This window comes from Pan troglodytes, chromosome 20 (assembly GCF_028858775.2).
Source record: "Pan troglodytes isolate AG18354 chromosome 20, NHGRI_mPanTro3-v2.0_pri, whole genome shotgun sequence".
Classification (NCBI taxonomy): domain Eukaryota; kingdom Metazoa; phylum Chordata; class Mammalia; order Primates; family Hominidae; genus Pan; species Pan troglodytes.
Window position 1 is genome coordinate 53,043,483 of NC_072418.2, and position 21,724 is coordinate 53,065,206.

Consider the following 21,724-nt stretch of genomic DNA (forward strand, 5'->3'; position numbering starts at 1 on the left):
AAACGGACAGAGACATTGATGGATTTGTCACCAATTTTATTAAATTTATTTTCCTTTCTCCTTACCCCCAAACCACCGTCCTACTGCAGCAGGAGTTTTCGGTTTTGTCTGTATGTACAAGCCCTGGTCAGAGAGAAAAAGCCTGTAGATTAGAATGAGAATTTCAAGCTTTTCCAGATCAAGGGACCCATAACTTGCCTCCCCATAACTTTCCTCCAGTCTTTGGCCTGATTTGGCTCATCCAGTGATGTCATGGGCATCTGGGCAGATTTTCAGGGTTCTCTGCCAATCGGAGTTGGTGAGGAGAGAGGAGAGAAGAGCTGGGACCAAGGGTGATGGTCAAATGTGGGAACAGAAAGAGTCCAAAAAGACAAGAGGAGACACAGGCAGAAATGGAGAGAGATAAGGTAGAGACAGGGTATAGTGGAAGCAGGTATAGTGGGTTACAGTGTGTCCCCCACCCCAAAGATATATCCAAGTCCCAACTCCTAGGACCTGGGAATGTGACCTTAATTGGAAACACGGTCTTTGCAGATGTAATTAAGTTAAGGTGACATGAGATTTAGGATGGGCCCTACTTCTAAAGACAGGTGTCCTTAGAAGAGAAAGGAGAGGGAGATTTGAGATGGACACACAGGAAACAAAACCATGTGAAGACAGAGGAAGGGATTAGAAGGGAGCTAAGGAATGCCAGCAGCCACCAGCAGCTAGGACACAGGCATGGGGTGGATTCACTCTCAGAGGCTCTGGAAGGAACCAACTTTGCCAACCTCTTGATTTCAGACTTCTGCTTTCAGAACCCAGAGAATACATTTCTTTTGCTTTAAGTCACCCAATTTGTGGTGATGTTACAGCAGCAATAGGAAATGAATACACAGGGAGACAGAGAAATGAGGAGAGAGAGTTGGAAGAGAGGCTGAGCAAGTTCACAGTGAGAGGTAGCCTGCATGGAGCACTCCCCATGCGCTAAGTGTTATTAACAGCGTTCACTGGCCGGGCGCGGTGACTCATGACTGTAATCCCAGCACTTTGGGAGGATGAGGCAGGTGGATCACCTGAGGTCAGGAGTTTGAGACCAGCCTGGCCAACATGGCGAAACCCCGTCTCTAATGAAAATATAACAATTAGCCAGGCTTGGTGGTGGGCACCTGTAGTCCCAGCTACTCAGGAGGCTGAGGCAGAAGAATCGCTTGAACCTGAGAGGCGGCGGTTGCAGTGAGCCAAGGTCGCAAGATCGCGCCATTGCACTCCAGCTTGGGCCACAGAGCGAGACTCCATCTCAAGAAAAAAAAAAAGAGCGTTCACTGATTCAGTGATCACCACACCCCCCAGTGGGAGGTGATGGCATTACTCCCTTTTTGCATATGAAGAAACTGAGGCGTTAGGGAAAGGAGATTAATTGGGTACTTGGAGGAGGCAGAGAGAGAGAGAGAGAAATTGAGACGGAGAGGGGAAGAGAGGGGCCGGAGAAGGGGCTGGGGGGGAGGGGGAGGGCACAAGCAGAAAGAGGCAGCGAGATAAGCTTAGAGGGGGAGAGGAAGGTGAGGGCCACTTCCTCCCTAGGCACAGGGCCTGGGGTCCATGGAAATGTTTTCACTGTAGTATCTTTAAAAGGCAGAAGAAGATAAATGAATATAATAACAGTAATTATGATGATGCATAGAACATAATGAAGCCAACTTGGATGATATTTGTCTTTCTACCAATGCATCCACAAAATATAACTTTTAGCGTTTTTTTTTTTTTTTTAATGTAAGAAGAGGCCCACAAAGGCAAAAGTGCTGAGGACCCGGGAAAGTTGTAATGTGGCCCAGAGGTGGAGAAAAAGGAAAATGAGAAAGAAAGACAGAAATACAGATGAGAGAAAGGTACGGGGCAGGGGGCGGGAGGGAGAAGAGGGAGGAGAGAGACAGAGAGAAAAAGAGAGACAGAGACTAAAGTGACTGAAGAGGAGACTCCCAAAGTACACAGTGACCCATCCAGGGAGTCGCCATTTTTGAGGGGCCCAGTGGGTTCCACGGGGGACTGAGGAGGGGGCAAGGATGACTCACGAGACCACGATGACCACGAAGACAAAGACAGCCAGAGACACAGAAATGAGGATGCCCAACAGCGCCTGGTTCCTCGGGTATTTGCTGTCCATCTGGTATTGCAGGGCCACGCGGGGTTGCCGGTCGACTGGGGCGGGTGGGGAAACAGCCCCGACCTCCACGTCACCACCCCTCCTTAGCCTCATACCCACCCCACCTGTTCATTCAGCAGCCTGGGGCAGGGGTGGGGGTGGGGCGCTCTCTCTTCTTCTCTTCCTGCTTGTTCCCTGCCCTCTCCTGGGGTCTGACTCTCCATTTATCCATTCCTCTAATGCTCTGTCTCAGGCAGCATTGTAGGCATTTGGGATATAGCCGGGAACCAAACTGGCAAACTGGACTCATGGAGTTGACAGTCCACCCCGCATATCACAGTTATCACAGTTACAGTGAGGAGCTAGTTCTAAAAGCATTTCATTTGATGGGATGGGGTGGGGTGAGGAGGACTTGGGAAGTTTGACTCAAAACCAAAAGATACGATACAATGGTCAGGCATGGTGAGCTCGCGCCTATAATCCCGGTACTTTGGGAAGCTGAGGCAGGGGGATCACTTCAGCCCAGGAGTTCAAGTCAGCACGGGCTGTGAGATCCTATCTCTACAAAAAAGAAAAAATTAGCTAGGTATGGTGGCACGAGCCTGTAGTCCTAGCAACTCAGGAGGCTGAGGTGGGAGGATTGCTTGAGCACAGGAGGTTGAGGCTGCAGTGAGCCGTGACTGTGCCACTGCATCCCAGCCTGGGGGACAGAGCAAGACCCTGTCTCAGAAAACAAAACAAAACAAAAACCAGAGACACCATGCACATGAGAGGGAGGTGCAAAATGCGAACAGTTTCACAAGATGAAAGTCTTAGTTGCTGCATCTTAGCTATTGGCCCTGAAGGTGGCCTTGGGAGTTGCTTTCTGCATCTTCCACTTGCCTCGCACCACCAACTCTTTCCTTCTATCAGCAAAGCCTCTTGGCTTGACCTTCAAACTGTAGGCAGAATCCAATCCACTTCCATGGCTACCAAGCAGGTCCAACCCCAGCCCACTGCTTCTCTTAGGAGGCTCCCTTGACCCCTCCTCCCACAGTTCCTCACATGGCCTCCGGGAGGCGCTGTTAAAACCTAAGTCGGCTCCCTCTGCTCAGTGTCTTCCTGCTACTCCATGGCCCCCCATCTCAGAATAAAAGCTCAAGTTCTCACCATGCTCTTGCAAGCCCTGCATCATCTGGTTCCCACGTGACCCGGCCATTGTTCTAGCCACCCTACTATTCTCTTTCATTCACTCAGCTCTGGCCACACTGGCCTTCTCCTCCTTGTTGCTTAATTATGTTGGATCTTTGCATGTGCTGTTCCCTCTGTCATTGACACTGTTCCCATCACTTGCTTACTTCCTTCAGCTTTCAAAAGTCACCTCTTTAGAGGTGCCCTACATCCGTATTTTCTAAAGTAGCAGCCTCCCCCAGGCACTATCTACCAAACCATTCTATTTTCATTAGAACACCATTGCCATCTGGATCAAGCCTGTTTATTTGTTCATGCAATTACCATCTAACCCAGTGGTTCTCAATCTGGGATAATTTTGTCACTTAAGGGACATTTGGAAATGTCTGGGGACATTTCTGATTGTCATAATGGGGAGGGAGATGCTACTGGCATCTGGTGGATCGAAGCTAGGGATGTTGCTAAACATCCTACAATAACCAGGACAGCCTCCCTAACAAAGAATGATCCAGCTCCAAATCTCAACAGTGCTGAGGTTGAGAAACCCTAGTGTAACCTCTGGCCCCACTAAAATGTGGGCTCCATGAGGGCAGGAGCTACATCTGTCTCCCATTCCACTGTTCCTCAGTTTGGGACATCGTAGGGTGCTCAAAATATTTGTTGTCACCAAATACCAGCCAAAGGAAGCAAACAGGCAAATCCAAAAGTGGGACACTCTATAGGACACACTCCCTTCTTTTTCAATGCCAATGTCATGGAGGGGAAAAAAAAAAAAACCCAAAAACTGATAAGAGAAACTGTTCTAGGCCGGCTGCAGTGACTCATGCCTGTAATCCCAGCACTTTGGGAGGCTGAGGTGGGCGAATCATTTGAGCCCAGGAGTTTGAGACCAGCCTGGCCAACATGGCAAGAATCAGTCTAAAAAAACAAAACAAAACAAAACAAAAACTGTTCTAGATTTTAAAAAGAAGAGAAAAACCTAACAATTGAATGATATAAGAAGTCCTTTCATTGAACCCTGGTTTGAACAAATCAACTGTGAAAAATATTCTGGGGACAATTAAGGAAGTTGACAGTGGGACCTGGAATTATTTGACATTGAGGAATCATTGCTAGGTTTGGTGGGTGTGGGAACGACATTGTGGCTACTTAGGAAAATGTCATTATTTTTAGAGGTACATGCTATGTATGGGGCATGGTGTCTGTGGTTTCTTTTAACATACTATGGCAAAGAATAAAGTAGGTGAAATAAATATGGAAGAATGTTAATTGTTAACATAATTTGATAGTAAGTGCTACTTTTGAGATTATGATCAGAGAGGCCTGTCTGAGGAAGTGACCTTTGAGACCCAAATGAAGTGAAGGAGTGATTGCAACAGTGTGACAGAGAGAGGGAACAGCATGTGAAAAGATCCAGCATGACTATTCAACCCGGATAGATAGATGTGGATTCATTATACTTTTTTTTTTTTTTTTGAGATGGAGTCTCGCATTGTCACCCAAGCTGGAGTGCAATGGTGCGATCTTGGCTCACTGCAGCCTCCACCTCCTATATTCAAGCGATTCTCCTGCCCCAGCCTCCTGAGTAGCTGGGATTACAGGTGCCTGCCACCACGCTAGGGTAGTTTTTTGTATTTTTAGTAGAGACGGGGTTTCACTATGTTGGCCAGCCTGGTCTTGAACTCCTGACCTTGTGATCTGCCTGCCTCGGACTCCCAAAGTGCTGGGATTACAGGCGTGAGCCACTGCATGTTCAGTCTCATTGTACTATTCTTTCTGCTATGAGAATAAGTTTCTTAGGCTGGGCATGGTGGCTCACGCCTGTAATCCCAGCACTTTGGGAGGCCGAGTGGATCACCTGAGGTCAAGAGTTTGAGACCAGCCTGGCCAACATGGTCAAACCCCATCTCTACTAAAAATACAAAACTTAGCAGGGTATGGTGGTGCACACTTGTAGTCCCAGCTACTTGGGAGGCTGAGGCAGGAGAATCACTTGAACCTGGGAGGCAGAGGTTGCAGTGAGCCAAGATCCTGCCATTGTACTCCAGCCTGGGCGAGAATCCATATCAAAAAAAAAAAAAAAAAAAAGAATGTATGTTTTTTAGATTTATGAATGAATGAATGAGTGAATTCAGCACTTCCTTCCAAATTCCTCAGGTACAGCAATGGCTAAGAATAAAATCTTTTTCTAGCACCTGCCATTCTGGAGCTAGGGGCATTCTAAAGTTCCAGGGAGTCTTTCCATTTAACAGATGGAGGAAAGTGAATCTCAGAATACAGGAGCAACTTCTGGGCCACACTCTAAGCAAATGGTTAGGGCAGGATTCGAGGCTGCATGTGGGAGCCTCGAAACCCATATCTAGTGGGTCATGGCTGTCTTCATCTCTTGCATGCCTGTCCCATGTCTTCCCCCACCCCCAGAAGCTTACCAAAGCAGTACTTTTTGTGGATACACTTGGGAGTGATCCTCTGGCAATGTAAACAGTCCAACACCTCTTCTTTTAGCAAGCCTAGGCAAGGGGAAAGGGAGAAGTAAGACAAGGGCACATATCAGAGGACCGGCAAGGGTGGAAAGGAAGAAGGAGAAAGAGGAGATGGGGTCCCTTGGCTTCTCCTAAATTTCATAGGTCCCACTGCCCAGCAGAGGAACTAAGCAAAATGCACTGACAATTCACATAAAAAATAATTGTTATATAATCATTGAAGAACTAAATTCATCCAGTAGATTCAGCATTCTGCTTGTGGACATTTAATTAAACATTTGTTAATTCTGAGTTTGCACTTTTCTTTTTCTAATTTGGAGCCTCCTTTGCAGACACTGGTGAGATGTCTCCTCTTTGGGCGCACTGCCTCCTCCTCTACTGGTGCATACAGGAGGACTACATTTCCCAGGGTGCCTTTCAGTAAACTGTGACCATGTGACCTAGTCCTGGCCAATGGAAAGTGAGCAGGATCATGTGTGTCCCTTCCAAGGCTTGGCTATACAACTCAGTGTGATTGCTATTGCTTTTCCTTTTGAAGCATGCTTAGAAGCTGCCATGTGTGTATAGCCTGGATCCCTGAGTCACCACCTGGACTGCCACTCAACTGTCAATGAAATTTGGGTGAAAGAAAAATAAACCTTTGTTGTGTTAAACCACCAAGATGTGAGGGTTTATTTGTTAATACAACATAGCCTATTTTATCGTGACTTACGTACCTTCAAAATGTTGTTTTGCAGATAGTCATTATTTTCATAAACCTTTAAAAAGCAAATCTCCCTAGGTACCATGGCTTTGGGGTAAGGGAACTGCCAAATGGAGTAAGGAGTGGTAGCCAGGCTTGATTTGGGGAGACAGGGTGAAGGGGGTTAGGAGGGTAGAGAAGGGAGAGATAGACGATCCAGAACTCACGGCAAAGTTTGGGGTTGCAGGCTGCAAGAGAAAATTGCTGAGGTGAGTTAAATTGGGATGGCAACTTGATAATTTAATTGGAAAGGGATCAGGAGAGCAGGTAAGGGGTGAGGCTGGGAAAGGAGAGAAGGGAAGATTGGGGAGAGATGAAGAAGGCTGAGCTATAGGGGAGGTGAAGAAGGAGTTTGGGAGAAAAAGTGGTAAAAGGGGATCAAGAGGTCAAGGGAGAAGAGGAGAGGGGATTGGTGGAGAGATAGGCCGCACCTTTTAATTCATATGAAATTAAAACTTTCTTGAGTTCCTTGATCACATTCGCCCTGAGGGTCACCAGCTCTTCCAGCAGAGGCTCATCTGAGGAGAGAAAGAGATCTCTGTGGGGTGGGAGGCACCCAGAAAGCCCACCCCACTACCTGAAGCTTCCAGGAGAAGAGATAAGGAAGCTCCTCTTCATTTATAAAGGGTAACCAAGACCAGGATTACTAAGGGTCCCCCAGGCAAATCTATGGCCGGGGAGATCCTGCATCTATATTCTGATTCACCGTGGGGCCTAGGCAAAGCCACCCTTCCTTGGCCTCACTTTCCTCATCTGGCAAGTGGATTTGATCTCTCTTCTCCTCTTCTTTTTTTTTCTTTTTGAGACGGAGTCTCACTCTGTTGCCCAGGCTGGAGCGCAGTGGTGTGATCTCGGCTCACTGCAACCTCGGCCTCCCAAGTTCAAGCGATTCTCCTGCCTCAGCCTCCCAAATAGCTGGGATTACAGGCACGTGCCATCACACCTGGCTAATTTTTTGTATTTTTAGTAGAGACAGGGTTTCGCTATGTTGGCCAGGCTGGTTTCAAACTCCTGACCTCAGGTGAACCTCCCACCTCGGCCTCCCAAAGTGCTGGGATTACAGGCGTGAGCCACCGCACCCGACCTCTTCTTTTTTGTGTCTACACTCACTCCTTCATGATTTCAATCCATATGGCTTTATATATTACCTAGACTTGCACTGTCCAGTGTGGTAGCCACTAGCCACACATGGCTACTGAACTTGAAATAGGCTAGTCTGAATTGAGATGTGCTGTAGGTATAAAATGTGCACTGGATTTTAAAGACATTGTGCAAAAAACCTGTAAAATATATTGATAATTCCTATGTGGATTGCATGTTGAAATGGTGATATTTTATATATGGGGTTAACTAAAATATATTATTAAAATTAATTTCACCTGTTTCTATTTACCTTTTTAAAAATGTGACTACTAGAATTTTTTTTTTTTTTTTTGAAACGGAGTTTTGCTCTTGTCGCCCAGACTGGAGTGCAATGGCGTGATCTTTGCTCACTGCAAACTCTGCCTCCTAGGTTCAAGTGATTCTCCTGCCTCAGCCTGAGTAGCTGGGATTACAGGTGCCCACCACCACACCTGGCTAATTTTTGTATTTTTAGTAGAGACGGGGTTTTACCATGTTGGCCAGGCTAGTCTTGAATTCCTGACCTCAGGCGATCCACCTGTCTCGGCATCCCAAAGTGCTGGGATTACAGGCATGAGCCACCGTGCCCGGCTGCTACTAGAAAATTTAAAATTGCATATGTGACTCCTATTTGTGGCTGGCATTCTATTTCTATTGGATGGTGCTGTTCTATACACAGATGCCCCCCACGTTTATATTACTAGCCCAGAGGGCTCACTGAAGGTGGGATTTATATACCCAACTATCTGGTCAAGATCTCCAATTGGATGTCTAAGAGGCATCTCAAACCCACTAAGTCCAAAACTGAACCCTCGTTATTCTCCTCTAGACCTACTCCCAACCTCCCAGTCTACTCCATCTTAGTAAATAGATGTGTCATGATTCTAATTGCTCAATTCAAAATCCTTGGTGCTTTGACGCCTTTTTCTTTTTCTTTTTCTTTTTTGAGACGCAGTTTTGCTCTTGTTGCCCAGGCTGGAGTGCAATGGCGCAATCTCAGCTCACCGCAACCTCCGCCTCCTGGGTTCAAGCAATTCTCCTGCCTCAGCCTCCTGAGTAGCTGGGATTACAGGAGTGCCACCATAGCTGGCTAATTTTGTATTTTTAGTAGAGACGGGGTTTCTCCATGTTGGTCAGGCTGGTCTTGAACTCCCAACCTCAGGTGACCCACCGTCCTCAACCTCCCAAAGTGTTGGGATTACAGGCGTGAGCCACTGTGCCCGGCTGACGCCTTTCTTTTTTTTATATCCCAGTGCAATTCGTCAGCATGACTGGCAACAAATCCTGTTTGTTCAATATTCAAAATACCCATTCCCTCCCCTTAACTCTAAGATCTCATCTTCCATAGAGACAATGTCGCCGTCTCACTCCACTCTGGCCTTTTTGGATGTTCTGTGACTATGCCAAACATAGTCCCATCTCAGGGATTCCACCAGCTGTTCTTTCTGCCTGCACCCTTCTACCCCTAGACCCCCTCATGGCTGCTTCCCTCTCCCCTTCAGGTCTTTTCTCACATGCTCCTTTTTAAGGGACATCTTTTTTGGATGCCCTACTTTAAGCTGCAATCCCCACCCCTACTCACAGCACTTGCTATTCCGTGGTCCCTGCTTTATTTTTTTCCTCCTTAGCATCTCCCTCCATTTGACATATTTTATCGGGCAATAAAGGATTAACTGAGCAGGCCTGGGTTGTCCCAATCCTGCACATCCCCCGCTCCCCCCCCAAAAAATTTGGCTCTTGCCTGGCTCACAGAAGGTAACCTCTATTTCCTTGGAATATCCTGCCTGTTAAGAGTATCTTGGTTTGGCCAGGCATGGTGGCTTACGCCTATAATCTCAGCACTTTGGGAGGCCTAGGTGGGCAGATCACTTGAGGTCAGAAGTTTGAGAACAGCCTGGCCAACATGGTGAAACCTCGTCTCTACTAAAAATACAAAAATTAGCCGGGCATGGTGGTGGGTGCCTGTAATCCCAGCTACTCGGGAGGCTGAGGCAGGAAAATCGCTTGAACCCGGCAGGCAGAAGCTCCAGTGAGCAGAGATTGTGGCACTGCACTCGAGCCTGGGTGACAGGGCGAGACCGTCTCAAAAAATAAAAATAAATAAATAAATAAAAGAGTATCTTGGTTTATGACCAGGTGCAGTGGCTCACACCTGTAATCCCAGCACTTTGGGAGGCTGAGACACGAGGATTTATTGAGGCCAGGAGTTTGAGACCAGCCTGGGCAATATAATGAGACCCAGTCTCTACAAAAAATTAAAAAGTAGAAAATTAGCCAGGTGTGGTGGCACACGCCTGTGGTCCCAGCTACTTGGGAGGCTGAGGCGGCAGGATCGCTGGAGCCCTGGAGGTCGAGGCTGCTGTGAGCTGTGATGGCGCCACTGCACTCCAGCCGGAGCGACAGTGAGGCTCTGCCTCTTAAAAAAGAAAAAGAAAAGGCTACATTACATGCGTGTTTGCTCTTATTTTTATATTCAAGGGAGGTGGGGCAGACCGGCGGAAAGAAGAGGGGTGCTGGAGAAGGCGTTCCCTCGTCTCTCCTACCTTTCAGAGAGTTACCCATTAAGTGCTGCGTTTGGTTCTTGACAAAGGACGCCACAAGGTCCAGTTGATTTGTCTCTGGGGGGAGAAGGGAGAGGACACTCCAGTGAGCCCCCCAGAGAGCCAAGTGATCTCACCCCCTCCAGGCCTGGCCCCGACCCCTCTTGGGGGCGTGGTCTCCGGCATCCCTCGCCCAGCCCCGCTGCCCAATTTCTCCCAACACGCACCCACTTTCCCCACAAACACGTTCAGCGCGTAGTCCCGGAAGAAAGGCCCCTCCATGCCCATCAGCACGGCCCCGGCGCGCGCCTGCAGCTGCTCCAACTGGAAGCGACTGGGGATGAGGGCGGAGCGCAGGTGACCCAGGGCCTCCAGCACCAAGGGGTCGCACTGCAGGCAGCCCCAGCCTCCGGGGGCGCCCAAGCCCGAGAGCAGCAGAAGGGTCAAAGCCAGAGGCATGGCGGGGCCTTTGTGACGTCACAGAGAGAACCCGGCCCGCCCCGCCTCCCAGGCGAGGGCGCGGTCAGGAGGCCCAGGGAGCATCACGGTGTTACAGGCACGTGTTCGCTGAGCACCTGCTATGTGCCAGGCATGGTTCTAGAACCTAGAGAGAAAGTCAACAAAAACAGAAAGCCTCTGCTCAACCCCTCTTGGAACTTACTAATTCCTCTTAAATTTATTCATTCAACACATATTGTTTTATTTTATTTATTTATTTTTTTCCCGAGACGGAGTCTCAACTCTGTCACCCAGGCTGGCGTGCAGTGGTGTGATCTCGGTTAACTGCAACCTCCGCCTCCCGGGTTCAAGCGATTCTCCTGCCTCAGCCTCCCAAGTAGCTGGGACTACAGGCGTGCGCCACCACGTCCGGCTAATTTTTTATTTTTAGTAGAGACGGGGTTTCATCATGTTGGCCAGGCTGGTCTCAAACTCCTGACCTCAGGTGATCTGCCCGCCTCGGCCTCCCAAAGTGCTGGGATTATAGGTGTGAGCCACCACGCCCGGCCCACATATTGTTTTTTTTTTTTTTTTTGAGACAGAATCTTGCTCTGTCACCCAGGCTGGAGTGCAGTGGGGCGATCCCGGGTCACGGCAAGCTCTACCTCCCAGGTTCAACCTATTTTTGTGCCTCAGCCAACCGAGTAGCTGGGGTTACCGTGCCACCACACCCAGATAATTTATATATATATATATATATAGAGAGAGAGAGAGAGAGAGAGAGAGAGAGAGGGAGGGAGGGAGGGAGGGAGGGAGAGATGGAGTCTCACTCTGTGTCACAGGCTGGAGCTCAGTGGTGCGATCTCAGCTCACTGCAATCTTTGCCTCCCAGGTTCAAGAGATTCTCCTACCTCAGCCTCCTGTGTAGCTGGGATTACAGGCACGCACCACCACACCCAGCTGATTTGTGTATTTTTAGTAGAAACGGGGTTTCACCCTGTTGTTGAGGCTGGTCTGGAACTCCTGACCTCAAGTAATTCACCCGCCTCAGCCTCCCAAAGTGCTGGGATTACAGGCCACCGCGTTCAACCTTACATGCAACACATATTTATTTATTGAGCACCTACTATGTGCCAGGTGCTGTTCAAGGCCCCCAGAGCTAGAGCTGAGAAAAACAAGAGGTTCTTGTGCTTGCGGTACTTAAATTAATTAACAAATATTTATTGAGCACCTACTATGTGCCAGGCTCCAGAGATAGACTGACATAAGACGAACACAATCTCTGCTCATAGAGTTCAGGCTAGCAGGGATGGGAGGGAGTGGCAGGAAGAGAAACGTAAAACCTGGTACACAGATGAGTAACTGAAATAGTGACAAACTGCATTACCTGCTGGGAAGCAAATACACAGTGTGATACAGTTAAGAGAGTTCCCTGAGGCCAGGAGGTAGGGTCTGGTTCCCTGCTGTTGTCCAGCGCCTAGCATGTACTAGTTGTTCAACAGATATTTAGCAAATCAATGAATCCACAAGGGAGGGTATACTGAGGGAAGGGCACTTTGTTTTTCCCTGCAATTTTCATCTTGAAAGTTTTAAAATCTGGAGAACAGTTGCAAGAATGACCCAATAAACACTCAGATATGACTTCACATTTTGCATTCGCTGTATCTCTCTATATATGTAGATGAATTTAATATCAATTAAATCATAGAAATTCAACTAAAAGACATTATAATAGTATACACAGAGATATAGCAAATGTCAAAATAATATGATATATTAATATATAGTTAAATATTAATTCAGAGAGATTAAATTAATTAAGACTAAATATTACTACGTTGAGGGAGAGAGGAGGAGAGAGAGGCAGAGTAGGAGAGGGGAGTTGTCTTATTAATAGTTTAGGTTCTACAACAAAACTCCATAGACTGGGTGGCTTATAAACAACAGAATTTATTTCTTCCAGTTCTGGAGGCTGGAAATCCAAGAGCAGAGCACCAGCAAGGTCAGGTTCTGGTGGAGCTCTCTTCTTGTATCCTCACATGGCAGAAAGAGGGTGAGAGGACTCTTTGGGTTCCCTTTTTTAGTTTTTAATTTTTGAGATGGAGTCTTGCTCTTGTCACCCAGGCTGGAGTGCAGTGGCACGATCTCAGCTCACTGCAACCTCCACTTCCCAGGTTCAAGCGATTCTCCTGCTTCAGCCTCCTGAGTAGCTGGGACTACAGGCGTGTGCCACCACGCCCGGCTAATTTCTGAATTTTTAGTAGAGATGGGGTTTCGCCACGTTGGCCAGGCTGGTCTCAAACCCCCGACCTCAAGTGATCCGCAACCCCCCTCGGCCTCAAAAAGTGCTGGGATTACAAAGTGTGAGATCAGGCCACAAGGAGGTGCTCACACCCAAGTGAAATTCTCTCTGCTCCCGGACTGAGAGTCAGGCCTTGCCACCCACGCCTACCTTTCTTGGGATCATCCAGTTGTCTACCTAATGCCGTGCTGGCCATAATTTGAGAAATGAACCTGAGATATTAACGTGTGCGTCCTTTTCCTCATCCCCTATTACCACCTACCTTTCAGGCAGGGAGTCAAGGGGCTGTTGTTTTGAAGAAGGGGTGGCCAGAATGGGATGGGAAGGCCGCTCATTCCTCAGCTTCAAGCCCCAAACCCTCAGGCCTGGGTGTGAGGCAGGAAGGCTTGGGATGCAGAACCGGTTTTGTTTATCGGGTTCAGCCATGCTAATTTGGTAAAACATAAGTTAGATGAACTATCATCAGATTTCACACCCCAGCAAAAGTGGCTGAGGAAGTTCCCACACTCGCTCTCCAGGCGCACAGACGTCCATCACTGTGTTGTTGACGGCACTGGGAGGCAAAGGCAAGCTGGGTGTCCTCACTGGGGAGGTGGGTCGCCTGTGGTACAGGACCCTGCAAGCAGCTAGAAGAACAGATGAGCCTGTCCACACCATGCCATGAATGGATCCAAGTGAAAACAGCAAAGAGCAAAACAAAGCAAGCAAACAAACAAAAAACCCACAGTGAAACCTACAGCTCAATACCATTGACATAATTTTTTTTTTTTTTCTGGAGTCAAGGTTCTCCCTCTGTCGCTCAAGCTGGAGTGCAGTGGCACGATCTCGGCTCATTGCAGCCTCAACCTCCTGGGCTCAAGTGATCGTCCTGCCTCAGGCTCCCACACAGAATAGAAAAAAAATAGCCGGGTATGGTGGCATGCGCCTGTAGTCCTAGCTACTTGGGAGACTGAAGTGGGAGGATCGCCTAAACCTGGGAAATCGAGGCTGAAGCCAGCCATGATCTCGCGACTGCACTCCAGCCTGGGGCAGAGAGCAAGACCCTGTTTCAAGAAATAAAAAGGAAAAGAAAAGGATGATATGTTTGTTCGTTTGTTTATTTTGAGACAGAGTTTTTCTCTGTCGCCCAGGCTGGAGTGCAGTGGCACGATCTCGACTCACTGTAATCTCCGCCTCCTGGGTTCAAGCGATTCTCCTGCTTCAGCCTCCTGAGTAGCTGGCACTACAGGTGTGCACAACCACACCCGGCTAACTTTTGTATTTTTTTTTTTTTTTTTTGAGACCGAGTCTCACTCTGTCACCCAGGCTGCAGTGCAATGACATGGTCTCAGCTCACTGCAACCTCTGCCTCCCAGGTTCAAGCGATTCTCTTGCCTCAGCGTCCTGAGTAGCTGGGACTACAAGCGCACGCCACCACACACAGCTAATTTTTGTATTTTTAGTGGAGATGGGGTTTAACTGTGTTGGTCAGGCTGTTCTTGAACTCCTGACCTCGTGATCCACCCACCCCGGCCTCCCAAAGTGCTGGGATTACAGGCGTGAGCCACTGCGCCAGGCCAATTCTTGTATTTTTAGTAGAGGCGGGGTTTCACCATGTTGGCCAGGCTGGTCTCAAACTCCTGGCTTCAAGTGATCTGCCACCTTGCCTCCCAAAGTGCTGGGATTACAGTCGTGAGCCACCACGCCCAGCTGAAAAGGACTATATGGTTTTATGCTCATCTGAGTTTGTGACTGTTCAAAGCTGTGCCTGCTGCTCTCATATTTCCAGAGGGTTTGGGGGGCTTTGTGAATCTCATGAAGTAATGTACATACACATGTGTGTATTGCCAGAATGAAGGCATGCCTTATCTCATTTCGTCCACACGAAATTTGGCTGATGTGGATTCGGAGGCAGAGCAGGGACAGTCTACTCGTGTGAGGTCACGCAGGTAGAGACAGAGACAGATGTGGGGCCAGGCAGGCAGCCAGAGGTCCCCAGGCTGCAAAGCCCTGCTGAGTGACACTAATGGCCTGATTCGGCGATGGTGTGCAGCAGGCGGAAAAGAATGTCTGGGAAATGGTTAGAGGGATTTGGCTTCAAGCCCAGCGGAGGCGGGGAATTCGAGGAGGTGGTTCCAGCGTAGCGGGGTGGGGTGAGGGGTGTTTTCTCATCATCCACTTCCCATGTCCAGCCCCCTCCCTAGTACACATTGTGTGGCTACAAAAACGGTGACCTGTTCTCATGCACAGCTGTGGGAGGGCAGACAGGGACAGCCACGTTGGAAAACCGTCAGGCTCTATGCAGGCTGGCCACGTGCGCATCCCTTCCTCCACATGCACACACGGGAAATGGGTGCACACATCCGCCAGGGCACGCAGACACGAATCCCCTTGGCAGCGTCCTTTGTAAGGAACTCAAGGTGGAGACGGCCCAAATATCCGTCAACGGGAAGACTCGCTGGATAAACCCACTGTGGCGTGTTCCTCGGATGGAATCCCGCACGGCAGTGGGATGATGATCTAGCTGCCCACAAACCTCTCTGGGCCATCGTTCAAACATGATGTTGAGCAAAAGCAGAAACAAAGGACGACGTGATCTGCAATTCCTTTTTTATTTTTATTTTTATTTTTTGACAGAGTCTCGCGCTGTCCCCCAGGCTGGAGTGCAGTGGTGCGATCTCCACTCACTGCAACTGATCCGCCTCCCGGGTTCAAGCGATTCTTCCGCCTCAGCCTCCCCAGTAGCTGGGACTACAGGCGCCCGCCACCACGCCCGGCTAATTTTTTGCATTTTTAGTAGAGACGGAGTTTCACTGTGTTAGCCAGGATGGTCTCTATCTCCTGACCTCGTGATCTACTTGCCTCGGCCTCTCAAAGTGCTGGGATTACAGGTGTGAGCCACCGTGCCCGGCCAATCTGCAATTCCGTTGATGGAAAGTTCAGAACAGGCAAAGGCACGGGATGGAGCCACAGCTGCACGCTCATCTGACCTGCGGTCCCTGTAAGGACAGTGATGATGGGAAAGTGAGGAGAGAGGTTTTCTCTGCAGGGACAAGGGGGCTCCAACTGGGCCACCTTCTGAGGGGCCTTGACTTTTTCTGAGGGGCCACCTTCTGAGGGGCCTCACTGCAACCTCTGCCTCCCAGGTTCAAGTGATTCTCCTGCCTCAGCCTCCTGAGTAGCTGGGACTACAGGCATGTGCCACCACACCTGGCTAATTTTTGTATTTTTAGTAGAGACAAGGTTTTACCATGTTGGCCAGCATGGTCTCGATCTCTTGATCTGATGATACGCCTGCCTCGGCCTCCCAAAGTGCTGGGATTACAGGTGTGAGTCACCACGCCTGGCCTACAGCCTCCTTTTTTAAGGCTGAATAATATTCCATTGTATGGATGGGCCACATTGCGTGCATTCATTCATCGGTCGATAGATACGTCAGTTGCTTGCACATTGTGTTCTGCATTCTTTTCTGGATGTGTGTTATATTTCACACATACAAAAACTTTAAAATAACATGCTTTGTTATTTGCATGGCCTGGGATTGAATGGCAGGCACCCCAAGGCAGAGGCGGGGCCCGTGACCTGCCCCGTGGGGCACTTCTCACCTAGTTCAGTGACTCTCACACTCACGGGTGGGGCACGGTCACACCCACAGTTCCTCTCATTCCATCACCAGCACCGAGGGGTGACATGGGCTCTGCTCACACACTGGGCCTGGAGGCTGCCCCTCAGGCCAGAGTCCCCACACCCTCCCGAGGCCCAGGGGTTCTCTGTACACTGCCTGTCTCCACTGCCTGCTCTCTGGACGGAAAACTGGGGTGTGAGGTGACCACAGGCTGTCTGCCCCCAGCCAATCCTAACTGTCCCTCTTGTTCCTCAAACTCTATCACTCGCTCCTTTTTCTCTTATGCCTCCCTTTCTGCCTCTTTCTCTCTCTCTCTAGGTCTCTGTCTCCTCCCTGGGTCTCTGTCTCTCTCTCTCTCTCTCTCTCTCTGGGTCTCTGTACCCCCCTGTCTCTGGGTCTCTGTCCCCTCCGCCTTCTGGGTCTCTGTTCCTCTCTCTCTCTCTGAGTCTCTGTCCCCCTCTCTTTGGGTCTCTGTACCACCTCTCTCTGGGTCTCTGCCCTCACAGTCTCTCTGGGTCTCTTTTTTTCCCTCTCTCTCTCTCTCTGTCCCTCTTTCTCTGGGTCTCTGTCCCTATCTCTCTGGGTGTTTGTCCCCTTCCTCTCTGAGTCTCTATCCCCTTTCTCTGGGTCTCTGTCCCCCCAACCCTCTGGGTCTCTGTCCCTCTCTGTCTGGGTCTCTGTCCCCCCCCCCCCCTGGGTCTCTGAGGTGGGTGGATCATTTGAGGTCAGGAGTTCAGGAACAGCCTGGCCAACATGGTGAAACCCTGTCTCTACTAAAAATACAAAAATTAGCTGGGTGTGGTGGTGCGTGCCTGTCATCTCGGCTACTTGGGAGGCTGAGGCAGGAGAATTGCTTGAACCCAGGAGGCGGAGGTTGCAGTGAGCCGAGATTGCACCATTGCACTCCAGCCTGGGCGACAAAGCAAGACTCTGTCTCAAAAAAAAGAAAAATAAAAAAAAAAAAAAAAAAAAGAAAATGCTCTGGAATTAGATAGTGGTGATAGTTGTGCAAACATATGAATATACTAAAATCCACTGAATTGCACGTTAAAATGGTGAATTTTATGGCATGTGAATTATATTTTTAAAAAAGTTTAAAAGGTAGTTTTTTTTTTAAGAGTGTGGGCTGTAGTGTCAGGATTCCAGCTTTGTCCCTTATGAACTGTGTGACCTGCGCATATCCCCCCGTACCTCAGCGTCCTTGTCTGTAAAATGAAGACAACATTAGCATCTCTACAATAGTTTTGCTGTGAGGGGCAAATGGGATGATGAATTTAAAGTCCTTGTACACAGACATTGTTCTGTAAATGTGAGCTGGGAGCACAGAGGTATGGCCTGTGAGTCACCTGAAAATTCTGTTTGGTGAGAACTCAGCTCACATCCTCTCTCCCACTAGCCCCTGGCCCCAACCTGCCCCCAGTCCCCCTCCCAGCCAGGAAAGTTTTATACTGTATGCATGCACTACTTTGGACCAAAATCTAGGGCCTTTCTTTTTTTTTTTTCTTTGGAGACAGTCTGGCTCTGTCGCCCAGGCTGGAGTGCAGTGGCATGATCTCGGCTCACTGGAATCTCTGTCTCCCAGGTTCAAGCGATTCTCCTGCCTCAGCCTCCCAAGTAGCTGGGACTATAGGCATGTGGCACCATGCCCGGCTAATTTTCTGTATTTTTAGTAGAAATGGGGTTTTACCACACTGGCCAGGCTGGTCTCGAACTCCTGACCTCAGGTGATCCACCTGCCTTGGCCTTCTAAAGTGCTGGGATTACAGGTGTGAGCCACTGCGGCCAGCCTCTAGAGCTTTAATTTTAATTTTTATTTTTAGAGATGGGGGTCTCACTATGTTGCCCAGGCTGGTCTTGAACTCATGGCCTCAAGCGATCCTCCCACCTCGGCCTCCCAAAGTGCTAGGATTACAGGCTCGAGCCACTGTGCCTGGCCAGGGCTTATTTTATGCCACAACACTGCATAGGAAAGAAAAATCTTAAAGATTATAAGGCATCATGCAATCATGAAAAGCTAATTATTTTCTGTACCTCCAAGACCAAAGGTTTTAATCTCAACCTAAAAAAACCCCAGTCATGCAACATGCATTAAATATTTGACATAATGAGTGCCTAGATGTGCTTTTGAGTTGTAGAGCTGTTTGGCTATTAAAAGTACATTCAGCCTGGTGGCTCCTGCCTGTAATCCCAGCCCTTTGGGAGGCTGAGGTGGGCAGACCTTGAATCTAGGAGTTTGAGACAAGCCTGGGCAACACAGGGAGACCCTGTTTCTACCAAAAAAAAAAAAAAGAAAAAGAAAAAAAAAAAAAAGCTGGATGTGGTGGCTCACGGCTGTGTTCCCAACTACTTGGGATGCTGAGGTGGGAGAATCCCTTGGGCCTGGGAGGTCAAGGCTGCAGTGAGCCATGATCACACCACTGCACTCCAGCCTGGGTGACTGGGTGAGATCCTATCTCAAAAAGGAAGAAAAGAGAAAAGGAAAAAAGGGAGGAAGGAAGGAAAGAAGGAAGGAAGGAAGGGAGGGAGGGAGAGAGGGAGGGAGGGAAAAAATCCAGCCTCAGGGGCATTTCCAAGGAAAATGCTGTCCTGGTCACAGGACACTGCTCCACCCATGGCTGAGGCAATTGTCCCTCCCTCACAGATCTTATCAGACTGCAGGATGGTATCGGTTTCTCTTTCCCTTGAGGACTCAGCCCTCCCCACCTCAGACAGCGACCGCTCTAGGCCGGAACCTTATCTGAGCTCCCTAGGCCTCCAGAACCCACCCCTGTTTCTAGCCACACGGTAGACATGCTTGTTTCACGCGCACATTCATTCATAGACACAGCACATGCACCACCTCTATGCCAGGCGCAGTTCTAGACACGGGGGCTACACCAGTGACCAGCTCAGACTCAAACCCCTGGAGCTATGTTCTAATAAAATAAGCACATGAAATATATAGTATATTTCATGGTCTTCGGCACTAAGGGGAAATAAATAAAGCAGGTAGGGAGGGTGGGAGGAGGTGGCAGGAGGTGCTGCTAATTTCCAGGGTTCTGCAGAGGAGAGGAGACCTCACCGAGAAGGTGATATTCAGGTAAAGTCCGGAAGGAAATGAGGAGCAAATCACGAGGTCATCCCAGGGAAGAGCCTTCTGGGCAGAGGAAACAGCAAATGCAAAGGCCCTGGGGTGAGAACGTGCCTGGCCTTTTTTTTTTTTTCTGAGACAGAGTCTCACTCTGTCGCCCAGGCTAGAGGGCAGTGGCGCAATCTTGGCTTACTGCAACCTGTGCCTCCTGGATTCAGGCGATTCTCCTGCCTCAGCCTCCCAAGTAGCTGGAATTACAGGCATGGCCACCATACCCAACTAATTTTTGTATTTTTAGTAGAGACAGGGTTTTGCCATGTTGGCTAGGCTGGTCTCCAACTGCTGACCTCAGGTGATCCACCCACCTTGGCCTCCCAAAGCGCTGGGATTACAGGTGGAAGGATCGCTTGAGCCCAGGAGTTCAAGACCAGCCTGGGCCGCATAGAGAGATCCCATCTTCACAAAAAATACAAAAATTAGCCAGGGGTGGTGCATGTCTATAGTCCCACTTACTTGGGAGGCTGAAGTGGGAGGATTGCTTGAGGCTGAAAGTTCGAGTGTAGCACCTGTTCTGTGCATACACCTTGTGTCCTTCTGCCACAGGACCTTTGCACATGCTGACTCTTCTGCCTGGACCACCTTACTCTCCCATTCTACCTAATAACCCCTACTCATCTTTCAACTTAAAGCTCAATGAGGACACCTTCTAAGGGAAGACCTTGGGATGGTCCTGACAAGGTCAAATTCCTCTGTTAGATGTTCTTAGAACACTATGCATTTTTCCATAGTAGCCCTCAGCAGGGAGGGGAGTTTACATTTTTGGGTGTGACTGCCTGATTAATGATGGTCTTCCCCACCTGAACGTAAGCTCCACGTGGACACGAACTTGCTCCCTGCTGTGTCCCCTGCCCCTCGAACAATACCTGGTACACAGTAGGGGCTCAATAAATATTTGTCGGATGAATGAGTGAATGTATGAATGAGAAGAATAACAGGAATGCAGGCTAACAACTAATGAGCTCAGACAGGAACGGATAAATACAAGCCACATTGCAAAGGAAGAATGGGTGAGAGATGGATTTGGAGACAGAATAATAACGACCTGGCTGGGGCCGGGTGTGGTGGCTCACGCCTGTAATCTCAGCACTTTGGGAGGCCAAGGCGGTGGATCATGAGGTCAGGAGATCGAGACCATCCTGACTAACATGGTGAAACCCTGTCTCTACTAAAAACACAAAAAATTAGCCAGGCGTTGTGGCGGGCGCCTGTAGTCCCAGCTACTTGGGAGGCTGAGGCCGGAGAATGGCGTGAACCCGGGAGGTGGAGCTTGCAGTGAGCCGAGATCTTGCCACTGCACTCCAGCCTGGGCAACAGAGCGAGACTCCATCTCAAATAAATAAATAAATAAATAAATAAAAATAATAATAACCTGGCTGGGCGCAGTGGCTCACACCTGTAATCCCAGCACTTTGGGAGGCCGAGACAGGCGGATCACTTGAGGTCAGGAGTTCGAGACCAGCCTGGTCAACATGGCGAAACCCTGTCTCTCCTAAAAACACAAAAATTAGCCAGGCATGGGTGGCACATGCCTGTAATCCCAGCTACTCAGGAGGCTGAGCCAGGAGAATCACTTGAACCTATGAGGCGGAGGTTGAAGTGAGCTGAGATCATGCCACTGCACTCCAGCCTGGGTGACAGAGCGAGACCCTGTCTGAAATAATAATAATAATAATGATAATAATAATAATAATAATAACAACAACAACCTTGGCAGAGAGAGGGAAATCCAGCCGAGATGGTGGAGGCTTACCCCAAACCTAAAAAGTCACCAGTCTTAGGAATGTTTGAGTTTGAAGGTTGAGTTTGCAGCTGGTCGCCACATGTGGCTCCGAAGCGCCTGAAATGTGGTTGGTCTGAGTTGAGATGGGATTAGAGATTTCAAAGGACTTAGTATGAAAAAAAAAAAGAATGTCAAATATCTCGTTATAATTTATTACAGTGACCACATGTTAAAATGATAATGATTTACGTATATTGTATTAAGTTAAAATATATTATTAAAATAAATGTCACCTGGTTTTCTTCTTTTTTTAATTTTTGAGACAGGGTCTCACTCTGTCACTCATGCTAG

At 48.8% G+C, this 21,724-nt stretch overlaps 1 protein-coding gene across 4 annotated transcripts; it reads right to left on the minus strand.

Annotated features, from left to right (window-relative positions):
- Positions 1–19: 19 nt before the first annotated feature.
- IZUMO2 (IZUMO family member 2) lies at positions 20–10,725 on the minus strand. 4 transcript variants are annotated; one of them, XM_001173619.4, is made up of 7 exons: positions 10,407–10,725; positions 10,183–10,257; positions 6,949–7,035; positions 6,685–6,705; positions 5,722–5,802; positions 2,052–2,178; positions 20–123 (listed from the first exon to the last, which is right to left on the minus strand). In XM_001173619.4, the coding sequence occupies exons 1-7, from the start codon at positions 10,636–10,638 to the stop codon at positions 81–83; spliced, it is 666 nt and encodes a 221-aa protein (XP_001173619.1). In that variant the 5' UTR covers positions 10,639–10,725; the 3' UTR covers positions 20–80. The 4 variants fall into 4 exon arrangements, 3 of the variants coding, with proteins under 3 accessions (XP_001173619.1, XP_016792129.1, XP_016792130.1); XM_016936640.3 differs by lacking the exon at positions 20–123 and adding an exon at positions 207–282; XM_016936641.3 differs by lacking the exon at positions 20–123 and adding an exon at positions 1,069–1,278.
- Between the last annotated feature and the right edge of the window lie 10,999 nt (positions 10,726–21,724).

Bases quoted from the DNA above. Each gene is read 5' to 3' on its own strand.
- IZUMO2 (XM_016936641.3), bottom strand. From the start codon at position 10,638: ATGCCTCTGGCTTTGACCCTTCTGCTGCTCTCGGGCTTGGGCGCCCCC. The intron at 6,706-6,948 runs GTGCGGCCTATC...TTTCTCTTGCAG, and splicing joins AATTTCATATGAATTAAAAG to CCTGCAACCCCAAACTTTGC. The intron at 2,179-5,721 runs GTAAGCTTCTGG...CACCCGCCCCAG, and splicing joins CCACAAAAAGTACTGCTTTG to TCGACCGGCAACCCCGCGTG.